This window comes from Pomacea canaliculata, linkage group LG7 (genome assembly GCF_003073045.1).
Source record: "Pomacea canaliculata isolate SZHN2017 linkage group LG7, ASM307304v1, whole genome shotgun sequence".
In the NCBI taxonomy this organism is placed as follows: domain Eukaryota; kingdom Metazoa; phylum Mollusca; class Gastropoda; order Architaenioglossa; family Ampullariidae; genus Pomacea; species Pomacea canaliculata.
Window position 1 is genome coordinate 28,433,337 of NC_037596.1, and position 12,120 is coordinate 28,445,456.

Below are 12,120 nucleotides of genomic sequence, written 5' to 3' on the forward strand. Positions count from 1 at the left end.
GCGGAGTTATTTACAGCAGGCGGCAGGTGTGCTTCTTGTTTGCCGAGCTTGGTATGATCTGCGGTTCTCTTGCACTTTCTCTCTTTTTTCCAGAATTAATTTGTTACATCTGTCGTTACATGTGTCGTTTTCAGTATAAAAAAATGTGAAAAGCCATCATGTTTGCTTTCAATTTTTAATATATTATTATACTGTGATAAATTTTTAATCCTTTCGTCTTGCGTGTTTATGTATGCCTGCGGGTGTGTGTGTGTGTGCGCGCGTATACGAGCTTACAGAAATATATCAATCTGTGTTTACATGACGAAGGTCGTACTGTTCATATTTTTTTGCTTTAACATTAGTGTGTGTCTTGAGAAACCTCTCTTCTCTTAAAAATGTCGAAAAAAGGGAAAGAACATTTGTGTAATATTACTGCCACGCTGTCACTCATACCTTGTATTCACCTCAATAATCTCAACACAACTTCGATTTCAAGTTGAGCGTGCGGTCACCTGTCAATATCAAATAAGAAGTCTAGTAAACATTAATTATCAAATTTAATCCTGACATATGTCTGGTTACTCATCCACAGACTATATAAACTGTCCTGCAATCTTCCTAAAACACAACCAGAGCTCAAGCATTCTTTATTCTACTCCCGTTTCTGCACTTTAAGTGGTAAGTATATATATATTTAAAATAGTAAATAAAAGGTGAAGTATTTGTCATGGCATCTAAAAATATAGGTAATGTAGTGTTAAATAATTTGTGTCAAACTTCCAACAAAGTAAAACTAATTCTTGCTAGATTTTCGAAAAGTGCAAAAAACCATAGCTGATTGATACATTTAATTTAGAGTTATTTATAAATTTGTTTAAAACTTATGCTTTAAATATTCTCAGATTGAAGAATTAATTATATAAACATTTATATCAGCTTGTACGCATACATCTATTGGCTCTTTGAGCGATTGAGCTCGTCTGTTAGCGTCCATTAATAAACACAAACACAGATATTACTCGCCGCTTAGGTCATGTTGTAACTAATGGTCAGTAGTTCTGATTGAAGCATCCGTCTTACTCTTTTTCTTTTGCCATCACTTCACTTTCTTTATCATCGTCGATCCCTATTTTAAACAAATTATCTTATTATAACCATACTTATTAATATTTAAAATTGTACTGCTCTTTAGAGACGTGTAAATATTTTAAAATAAAACATTTTAATTTTCTCCGACACCAATTCTAAATATTATAGAAAATTACTCATATTATTAATAACTGACTTACAGAAGTGTTTAATTTTCATATTAAATAACATTCAAAAATGATCTATAAACACGTTGATTATAAAACTTTGAAGAACCTCATAAATACTAAAAATGTCTTAGGTAACTTGTCTCGTTGTAAGAGAAAGTATTTACAGATTAAAATATTTTAAAAAACCATAACATAACAATACTTTTTTTCTGACTGCTCGCTTTTTGCAGATTAATCGGATCAGAATGAAAATCATCATCATTTTCGGACTTCTGGCGACTGCTCTTAGCGAAACCATGTTTCAGAGAGGGTAAAAATTTATGAAAATAGCTAAACATATTATTTTGTTTAAAGAGATGTGGAATAAAATGTTTTCAGGTCTGATCAGATATTATAATGTGAAGACACAAAAAGCCTTTGTTAAAATGCATCAAAATGATAGTAACACAATTTTAGTTCATTACAGAAATGTAAGAGAAATAAACTGCACACAGACGTATACAAAACACAAATGAGCACGCAAAAAAAAAAAAACACGAACACACACAAAATATCACTTTCAGTTGCAGAAAAATTAGCTAAGTCCACTTCGTCAAATTTCATGTTATGAAAGTAATAAAAAAAAACCTTAATTTTTGATATTTTCAGCTTTTCCAACGATGCACAGCTCGCAAATTTTAAAGGTCTGGACCTTAATGGCGATGAAATTATCCGTATGAGTGAACTGTTCACCATGAGAAGGAGAGCTGATACGAACGGTACTTTTTCGATACTTTCATGTTCGTCAATGTTTGTTTCACTTCTCTTCGTGTTTCATGAAAAATGTAATACCATATTGAAAGAATTTAATAAATTTTGCAGATGATGGACTGTTGAGCTTTGAAGAGTTTACAAATGACTCTCCTCCAGATCTTCCTCCTCTTCAAAATCAAATCTTCTTCAACTTTGTGGACAATCTAGACTCCAGCGTCGACGGCGTGATCGATTCCTCGTTCACTTGCATACATTTCAGCATCTTGGATGTGGACAGTGAGAAACCCTTCTTCTAAATCAGTTCTATCATTCCTACAATAAAAGGGTATTTAGATACAATAAGAGGTCGTAGGGTAAACTTTAAATAAGGATTTGTTGTTCGAAACTTATCAATGTTTGAAATATGTTGATCTATGTAAACTGTGTAGCGGTTGAACTATTTTTTTAGGTGCATGTCACCCTGCCTAAACATCTCGATTGTATTTATCTTTCCAGACAACAGGAAAGTAACTTTTCAAGAATATAAAAACCTCTCCGAGCAGGTAAGCTCATCATATTCTAGACATTTGGTGACATATAATGACAGAAAAGTCCAGATAGATAAAAAGGTTATACAATTTAGTGAAGGACTAAACTTTTTCCAAAGATATTACTTCTTGGGCTAGCAGAGGTGAGCTTTAACTGTAATTTGCTGAGTCAAAATCAAAATAACCCATTCTGCGGCCTTCAATGTTTCTTTCCAGGACAAGATCATCTGCACATGCTGCTACAAATTGCAAGAAATCTGCATTTTTAGAAACTAAAGGTTAACTTATAGTCTTCGAAAATTAAAACCACTTTTATGGATTAAATAGTAAATGACTTTTAACTAAATATTCACGTGAAGACAGGAAGGCGAATAACCGAGTGGTTAGAGCTCTGGTGTCCGAACGGACAGCGCGCTGGTTTGATGCCTGATTAGCGCAGCAAACTTCATCAAGTCGATCTAGCTGGCAGAAAAGTGTACCTGACTATATAAGAAGTTAATAAAAGTAAGGCCGGGATGGACAGAAGACAATCACAGCCCTCAGAAAAATGTCCCAAAGAATGTGTGTGGTCTCTTGCATCTCACTCTGCTACTACACGTAAAGGTTAAGGGATGGCCTAAGCCTTACCTCTAAGACGATATATAAATGAAATATTCTGAAAGATGCAGATTTGTTTGCATGTATCATTTTTTTATGTTGCCAGATACACAACCACCTTAAAAAAGAGCTGAAGGACATCGCGGGATGTTGACAATCTGTTGCAATGATGTGCAAAAGAAGCTCTAAATAAATGCAAATTTGTCGAAAAAAAAGCAAATTTATGTTTGTTTATTTATTGTGTCAGTTAGGGGAGTGATGTTTTTTAAACTATATATGCATTTTCATTTCTGATGCTAGTGTTTTTATTTTACTTTTCTAAATTTTCTGTCTTTTTAATGTCTCTGTAGCATTTCATTCCTAACCTCTGATGTTTTTAGATTATAAAATTACGGTAGCTGAGCTAACAACAAAACTGTTTTTTAAAAATATTTTAAGCAGTTTACAGCATTAAAATTTTCAACAAAAAAAACAATAACGACACAAATACAACATTGGCATTCACAATAAATTTCACAAAGGAAGTAAAAAGATTAAAGACTAAAAGAGAGCAGAACACTTTACGTAAGTAAAGTTCTCTAATTTCCACCGGAATTGAAAAAGGCCGCTTACAGCAGACGACGTTTGACGTAATATTCCAGTGTCATTGTATTTGGCTACTTACTATTAAAATTGTAGGTGCATAGCTTATATGAAATAAAATTTAAAAAAATATTAAGACAGTTTTAAGTAGTTACGTTTCCGTAGATTTCAACAATCAAGCAGGCCAATAAACATAACTACTATTTAAGCATACCTGTAATAATACATGCCTTATATTTACTTTGGCTGAGGAAATTCATTGGCAAGTTTTATACTCCACTTTCTTTAAAACAAATTAGGATTTTAATAGAGTAAAAATCTCCTTTACCATACTTCTTGTTTGCCACTAATGTGTGAACTTTAAGTCAAAGTTTTCTAGAAAAGAGTGAGCAAACACATGCTGCCAGTGACAGCCAGGCGGTAACTATCAAGTAATATCTCACCGCCTTCACGTGTTGTTTGACACTATTTCAATATTTCTGTTTCAATGTTCTGCATTTTTACGCCAAATGAAAACACCGGACCCATGGTTGACAGTATTCGACTGTCACTCCCCACGTCAACCTAATCGTGCATGGGAACAAGATGTACACTAATCAGACTTCAGTCGACAACAGTTTTCTCTTTACGGCTCACATGTGCCAACCCCAGCTCTTCCACGGACAAAAGATTGTATAATGTCTAACATAAAGTACAGCCATAATAATGTATTTAACATACAAAAGATACAAATAGAGATAAACAACAAAGTGGCTCATATGGAGGGGTCCTGTTACTTTACAGCCTCATAAGTCAATGTGGGTGTAGGGGTTTGTCCAGGACGCTCAACTCTGCGAATAGTTTTCAAATATACAGTACTAGGAAAGTTTTACAAGGGAGACAATCCAGTTGAAATGGTAAGTCATGTAACCAAGTCACTCTTTTTCCAGGAAACACGATACAAGATGTAGAGAGACTCCAGCATTGCTGGTCTCCTTGCTGTCCGATCTTCTCATGATGTACAGTTGTTAACTCCCAGGTGTCATGATGAGTATCTTTATGGAAATCTGAAATTGTTCAGCGCCATATTCTGCACATAATCCACAAACACCTTCCGACCAGAGACGTGGAAAAAGTACACGTGATTTTCTCTGCATTTCCAGAAAAGGCTAATAATTTTTTATTCCACTTCATTAACCATACAGGTGTATGTCTTGTTTTCTTTGACTCCCAACACTGGTTTCTCTAACCCTAACCTCCTCTCGAACAACCCTCCATCACCCGCCTCCAGCCGTGACACTAAGTGAGCGGAGTTCACGCCCCTCAACATCTCACTCCTTCCTTTATTTACAGCAGGCGGCAGGTGTGCTTCTTGTTTGACGATGTTGGTATGATTTGCGGTTCTCTTGCACTTTCTCTCTTTTTTCCAGAATTAATTTGTTACATCTGTCGTTACATGTGTCGTTTTCAGTAAAAAATTTGAAAAGTCATCATGCTTGCTTTCAATTTTTAATATATTATTATACTGTGATAATTTTTTAAGCCTTTCGTCTTGCGTGTTTATGTATGCTTGCGGGTGTGTGTGTGTGTGTGCGCGCGCGCGTATATGAGCTTACAGAAAAATATCGAGATTTTAGTTTACATGACGACGGTCGTACTGTTCATATTCGTTTGCTTTAACATTGATGTGTGTCTTGAGAAACCTCTCTTCTCTTAAAAATGTCGAAAAAAGGGAAAGAATATTTGTGTAATATTACTGCCACGCTGTCACTCATACCTTGTATTCACCTCAATAATCTCAACACAACTTCGATTTCAGGTTGAGCGTGCGGTCACCTGTCAATATCAAATAAGATGTCTAGTAAACATTAATTATCAGGCTTAATCCTGACATATGTCTGGTTACTCATCCACAGACTATATAAACTGTCCTGCAATCTTCCTAAAACACAACCAGAGCTCAAGCATTCTTGATTCTACTCACGTTTCTGCACTTTAAGTGGTAAGTATATATATATATTTAAAATAGTAAATAAAAGGTGAAGTATTTGTCATGGCATCTACAAATATAGGTAATGTAGAATTAAATAATTTTGTGTCAAACTTCCAACAAAGTAAAACTAATTCTTACTAGATTTTCGAAAGGTGCAAAATTCCATAGCTGATTGATACATTTAATTTAGAGTTATTTATAAATTTGTTTAAAACTTATGCTTTAAATATTCTCAAACCGGATTTAAAATCATGATTTGTATAAAAGCAGATACGTGTTAACAGATGTAATGAAAGAATTAATTATATAAACACTTATATCAGCTTGTACTCATACATCTATTGGCTCTTTGAGTGATTTACTCACAGATGATTGAGCTCGTCTGTTAGCGTCCATTAATAAACACAAACACAGATATTACTCGCCGCTTAGGTCATGTTGTAACTAGTGGTCAGTAGTTCTGATTGAAGCATCCGTCTTACGCTTTTTCTTTTGCCATCACTTCACTTTCTTTATCATCGTCGATCCATATTTTAAACAAATTATCTTATTATAACCATACTAATTAATATTTAAAATTTTACTGCTCTTTAGAGACGTGTAAATAATTTAAAATAAAAACATTTTAATTTTCTCCGACACCAATTCCAAATATTACAGCCAATTACTCATATTATTAATAAATGACTTACAGAAGTGTTTAATTTTAATATTAAATAACATTCAAAAATGATCTATAAGCGCGTTCATTATGAAATTTTGAAGAACCTCAATAAATACTAAAAATGTCTTAGGTAACTTGTCTCGTTGTAAGAGAAAGTATTTACATATTAAAATTAACAAACAAAAAAAACAACAAAAAAAAAAACCCTAAAAACATAACATAATAATACTTTTTTCCTGACTGCCCGCTTTTTGCAGATTAATCAGATCAGAATGAAAATCATCATCATTTTCGGACTTTTGGCGACTGCTCTTAGCGAAACCATGTTTCAGAGAGGGTAATAATTTATGAAAACAGCTAAACATTTTATTTTGTCTAAAGAGATGTGAAAAGAAAATGTTGTCAGGTCTGATCAGATATTATAATGTGAAGACACAAAAAGCCTTTGTTAAAATGTATCAAAATGATAGTAACACAATTTTAGTTCAGTACAGAAATGTAAGAGAAATAAACTGCACACAGACGTATACAAAACACAAACGAACACGCAAAAGAAAAAAAGAAAGAAACAAACCAAAAAACACAAAATATAACTTTCAGTTGCAGAAAAATTAGCTAAGTCCACTTCGTCAAATTTCATGTTATGAAAGTAAGAAAAACACTTAATTTTTGATATTTTTAGCTTTTCCAACGATGCACAGCTCGCAAATTTTAAAGCTCTGGACCTTAATGGCGATGACAGTATCCGTATGAGTGAAGTGTTCACTGTGATGAGGAGAGCTGATACGAACGGTACTTTTTCGATACTTTCATGTTCGTCAATGTTTATTTCACTGCTCTTCGTGTTTCCTGAAAAATGTAATACCGTATTGAAAGAATTTAATAAATTTTGCAGATGATGGACTGTTGAGCTTTGAAGAGTTTAGAAATTTAGATCCTCCAGATGTTCCTCCTCTTCAAACTCAAATCGCCTTTAACCTTATGGACAATCTCGACTCCAGCATCGATGGCCTGATCGATTCACCAATCACTTGCATATATTTCAGCCTCTTGGATGTGGACAGTGAGAAACCCTTCTTCTAAATCAGTTCTATCATTCCTACAATAAAAGGGTATTTAGATACAATAAGAGGTCGTAGGGTAAACTTTAAATAAGGATTTGTTGTTCACTACTTATCAATGTTTGAAATATGTTGATCTTTGTAAACTGTGTAGCAGTTGAACTATGTTTTAGGTGCATGTCACCCTGCCTAAACATCTCGATTGTATTTATCTTTCCAGACAACAGGAAAGTAACTTTTCAAGAATATAAAAACCTCACTCAGCAGGTAAGTTCATCATATTCTAAACATTCGGTGACATATATAATGACAGAAAAGTCTAGATAGATAAAAAGGTTATACAATTTAGTGAAGGACTAAACTTTTTCAAGAGAGATTACTTCTTGGGCTAGCAGAGGTGAGCTTTTACTATAATTTGCCGAGTCAAAATTAAAATAACCCATTCTGCGGCCTTCAATGTTTGTTTCCAAGACAAGATCATCTGCACATGCTGCTACAAATTGCAAGAAATCTGCATTTTTAGAAACTAAAGGTTAACTTATAGTCTTCGAAAATTAAAACCACTTTTATGGATTAAATAGTAAATGACTTTTAACTAAATATTCACGTGAAGACAGGAAGGCGAATAGCCGAGTGGTTAGAGTTCTGGTGTCCGCACGAAACGGTTCGATGCCTGATTAGCGCAGCAAACTTCATCAAGTCGACCTAGCTGGCAGAAAAGTGTACCTGACTATATAAGAAGTTAGGAAAAGTAAGGCCGGGATTGACAGAAGACAATCACAGCCCTCAAAAAAATGTCGCAAAGAATGTGTGTGGTCTCTTGCATCACACTCTGCTACTACACGTAAAGGTTAAGGGATGGCCTAAGCCTTACCTCTAAGACGATATATAAATGAAATATTCTGAAAGATGCAGATTTGTTTGCATGTATCATTTTTTTTATATTGCCAGATGCACAACCACCAAGAGCTGAAGGACATCGGGGGATGTTGACAATCTGTTGCGATGATGTGCAAAAGAAGCTCCAAATAAATGGAAATTTTGTCCAAAAAAATAGCAAATTTATGTTTGTTTATTTATTTATTGTGTCTTTTAGGGGTGTAATGGATTTTTGAAAAAATATCTGCATTTTCATTTCTGATGCTAGTGTTTTTATTTTACTTTTTTTAATTTTCTGTCTTTTTAATGTCTCTCTAGCATTTCATTCCTAACCTCTGATGTTTTTAGATTATAAAATTACGGTAGCTGAGCTAACAATCAAAACTGTTTTTTAAAAATATTTTAAGCAGTTTACAGCATTAAGATTTTTAACAACCAAAAAAACCCCAATAACGACACAAATACAACATTGGCATTCACAATAAATTTCATAAAGGAAGTAAAAAGATTAAAGAGAGTAGAAAACTTTACGTAAGTAGAGTTCTCTAATTTCTACAGCGTTTCTGACCGTGTTTTGGAATTTTTGAAAGCTTTGACAGGTTTTTTTTTCATCTTTATCGTCCTAGTCATCATAACTCCTTACATTCTTCGTTTCTCGTGTGATCTTATCAACTTGCCCTGGTTTTAGTCGTCGCTGAGTTTCTTAAATTTTATCTTTTCTTTTTTCGCTATTTCCGCTCCTGCCTGTGCAAAGTCTCAAATTGAGCAAAGAACAAAAAAGACCTAAAGCTAAAGAAATATGTTAGAGACAACACTAAGAAAAGACAAATAAATCTCACAAACATTTAGCATAGACTCGTAAGTACTTTTAGTGATTTAGTGATTCACACAATTTATTCAAGAGAAAGCTGTGCAAACGATAGTTGAATGACAGTTAACAGCAATTATTTGAAAGCCGGTCTTAAGCAATGGCTCCCATCTGCTAAATAATATGTACTTTTATTTTTTTCGGGTATCTAAAGCCGTCCCCATAAAGTGAATTTGGGTTTCTTTTAATTGTACCGCCTTTCAACAAGACATTCCCATGGGACGCATTTGGGATTCTTCTAATCTGAAATATTAAAATACTATGTACAATAGAACATTTCTGCCTATTTTGTAATACTATAAGAGACAAAAGAAAAACTGCATTGATATTATTTTTTTTTAGGCCCTTCGCCTACAGGTAACAAAGGTCGCCCACAGAGCGACACATCTCTGACATCTCGGCTCATTGCCTCACAAGCCTGGTGTACTGTGATGTGGATGCTGTGACAGACCGACTGTGACCCAAGTGACCGAAGAGTGTGCACGTGACAACAGTGAGAACTTAGTCAAGAGTGAAAATAAACACTAGGAAACCATACTGTGTCTTTGATTTAAAGTTCAACTACCGGTGAACTGTCGACATTTGTTTGCATTTTAATGTAGTTAGAACGAGTGGTTGGGAAATAGTTAAAATCGACCAAGCATTTTAATGATCGTCAAGCACATTACAGTACAGTATTTTGCTGTTAATGTCTGACCTGGTGACCGAAGACTAAACTACACTACCTGCTTTATAGTTATATTCTATTTAAATCACTATATATCATCATGTTAGGAGTCCGTGTATCCACATCAAGAAATCTTTCCAGAGGGTATGTAAGCACTTTTTCAATTTTCGTACAAACAAGTTCATTGAAGCCTCAAACTTGTGCTCAGCAGCATAAGTTCCCTCTAATTCGCATGTCAACAAAACACATCTACAGAATCAATGTCTATCTTTTACAGTGTATTAATAATGTAAACAATACTTTTTTGTATTAGCAGTTAGGTCTTCAGATGCACGAGAAAAGCTTCGCCTAGGGGAGAAATAAAGGTGCTGTTGAGTTGTGAGGTCACCAGGTCAACTTTTACTTTTACCAGCTGGCACCAGGAACTCTTTCTTTCTCTCCCTTCGCTCCAACGTAGAGGTATAGAGCCTTATAAGCAAAGTTGCACACTGCACTTTTGTGTGCCTTTACATTAATACTAAGATATACACACTTTTATGCACAGATCAAACGGACATTTCCCATTCTATCATTCAACTTATTCACCCAGATTGTGAAAGCTACCAACATGGAAGAAGACAGTCCACGCTATAAATGGTATCACTTAAACGGACTCATTGTGAATGCGGTGTTTTTATTGACAACATGAACAGGATATTGTGATCACGAGGCGCACTGCACAGATCATGCAACGACCTCTCTGCTCTTAGAAATCATTTATTTGTTAGCCCATTGTACACTTCCTTAGAATTGCGTCTTGTGTAACATATAATGTTTTGTTGTGTTTACTTCATTGCCCATAACAGCTGTCCTATACCGGTCACAAAACTGTAAACATGTTATTGCTGTCCTACTGGTTGTCGAGGGTCGCATGCTGGCTCAGCCCGAGCCTGGGTTCTAGAGGGGAGGATGGGGTTGCTGCGTCACTGTTATTTGACGCAATTTTGCTTTTTTTTTTTTGTTGTTTTTTTTTTTGTTGTTGTTGTTTGTTTGTTTGTTGTTTTTTTTTTGTTGTTGTTTTTTTTGTTTTTCTTTTTTGACGTTTGGGCACGGTTGGAAGAAAGAAAGAGAAGAGAGCGGTCACCAGGGTAAAGAGCTGGAAAAGGAATATGTTTTGAGAACATTCACATAACATCTGTCTATGTGAAAATCCGTTGTAATAACGGAGCAGCGTTTGTCTGAGAGGTATCTGCTTCAAGAACATTCGAGCAACATTCATGTGTGCGAAAATCCGTTGTGAGAACGGAGCAGCACCTATCTGAGAGGAATCTATTTTGGGTACGAACAGAGAAGGGAGGGAGGGGCGCTTGGTCGATGTAGGTGTCCCCCTATGTCCCCGACACACTTTTTATTTTTTTTTTTTGTTTCCTCTCTTGTTCCTTTTATTTCATTTTTTTCTGTCTTTTTTTTGTCTTATTAAATGTGTATTTGTAGCGTTCTCACGTCTGCGTGTCGTTTGTTCTGCAGTTCCTCCCACATTTCAATGGCGTTGTACAATAAAAGGTGGACGTCAACAGGTCTCGGGTGTTTTAAAGAACCAGAAACTAGATTCACCTAAGGATTTGCAATGGCACTGCCGGTCCCCACACTGAAAGCAACCAACATGGAAGAAGACAGTCCACGCTATAAATGGTATCACTTAAACGGACTCATTGTGAATGCGGTGTTTTTGTTGACAACATGAACAGGATATTGTGATCACGAGGAGCACTGCACAGATCATGCAACGACCTCTCTGCTCTTAGAAATCATTTATTTGTTAGCCCATTGTACACTTCCTTAGAATTGCGTCTTGTTTAACAAATAATGTTTCATTGCGTTTACTTCATTGCCCATGAAAGGTGTCCTATATCGGTCACAAAACTGTAAACATGTTATTGCTGTCCTACTGGTAGATACTGAGCTATAGCCAGGTAAGGCTGGTGTTGAAAAAAAGAGCTTACATTCTAGATGGAAAGTTACATGAAATTTATGGTTCAAGAGTGCATGTAAGGATAAAAGAGAAAAGAGTGACCTGAAGAGTATAACGAGTCATCTAAGACAAGATTTTTTGCTGGGGAGATGCGTATAGCTCGAGTCAGAAAGGCAAGGGAATTGTTTGTTTGCACGCGTGTGTGTGTCGTCGTAGCTATCGTCTTTGAAAAAAAGAACTTAGTCGTCAAAGTATTATCTAAATTAACCCTCTGGAGTAGTAAGTGTAAAGTACAGGAGCAGTCACTCCCGAGCTTATAATGTAGTAAACTGCAAACTAACTTGACTCTTAATAGCAA

At 35.2% G+C, this 12,120-nt stretch overlaps 2 protein-coding genes across 3 annotated transcripts; both read left to right on the forward strand.

The window, feature by feature from the left end:
* The first annotated feature begins 619 nt into the window (after positions 1-619).
* On the forward strand, positions 620-3,334 carry LOC112568557. 2 transcript variants are annotated; one of them, XM_025245887.1, is made up of 6 exons: positions 620-660; positions 1,472-1,551; positions 1,890-1,999; positions 2,103-2,270; positions 2,490-2,536; positions 3,225-3,334. In XM_025245887.1, exons 2-6 carry the CDS (start codon positions 1,487-1,489, stop codon positions 3,270-3,272), a joined length of 438 nt encoding a protein of 145 aa, XP_025101672.1. In that variant the 5' UTR covers positions 620-660; positions 1,472-1,486; the 3' UTR covers positions 3,273-3,334. The 2 variants fall into 2 exon arrangements, with proteins under 2 accessions (XP_025101672.1, XP_025101671.1); XM_025245886.1 differs by having other exon boundaries at positions 2,490-3,319.
* A 1,961-nt stretch (positions 3,335-5,295) lies between these two features.
* On the forward strand, positions 5,296-8,743 carry LOC112568558. The gene is made up of 6 exons (XM_025245888.1): positions 5,296-5,681; positions 6,594-6,673; positions 7,019-7,128; positions 7,232-7,399; positions 7,618-7,664; positions 8,349-8,743. Exons 2-6 carry the CDS (start codon positions 6,609-6,611, stop codon positions 8,388-8,390), a joined length of 432 nt encoding a protein of 143 aa, XP_025101673.1. The 5' UTR covers positions 5,296-5,681; positions 6,594-6,608; the 3' UTR covers positions 8,391-8,743.
* The last annotated feature ends 3,377 nt before the right edge of the window (positions 8,744-12,120 follow it).

Excerpts from the sequence above, each read along its gene's own strand:
- LOC112568558 (XM_025245888.1), top strand. The coding sequence starts at position 6,609 with ATGAAAATCATCATCATTTTCGGACTTTTGGCGACTGCTCTTAGCGAA. Across the intron at positions 6,674-7,018 it reads GAAACCATGTTTCAGAGAGG|CTTTTCCAACGATGCACAGC; the intron begins GTAATAATTTAT and ends TGATATTTTTAG. Across the intron at positions 7,129-7,231 it reads GAGGAGAGCTGATACGAACG|ATGATGGACTGTTGAGCTTT; the intron begins GTACTTTTTCGA and ends TAAATTTTGCAG.
- LOC112568557 (XM_025245886.1), top strand. The coding sequence starts at position 1,487 with ATGAAAATCATCATCATTTTCGGACTTCTGGCGACTGCTCTTAGCGAA. Across the intron at positions 2,000-2,102 it reads AAGGAGAGCTGATACGAACG|ATGATGGACTGTTGAGCTTT; the intron begins GTACTTTTTCGA and ends TAAATTTTGCAG. Across the intron at positions 2,271-2,489 it reads CAGCATCTTGGATGTGGACA|ACAACAGGAAAGTAACTTTT; the intron begins GTGAGAAACCCT and ends TTATCTTTCCAG.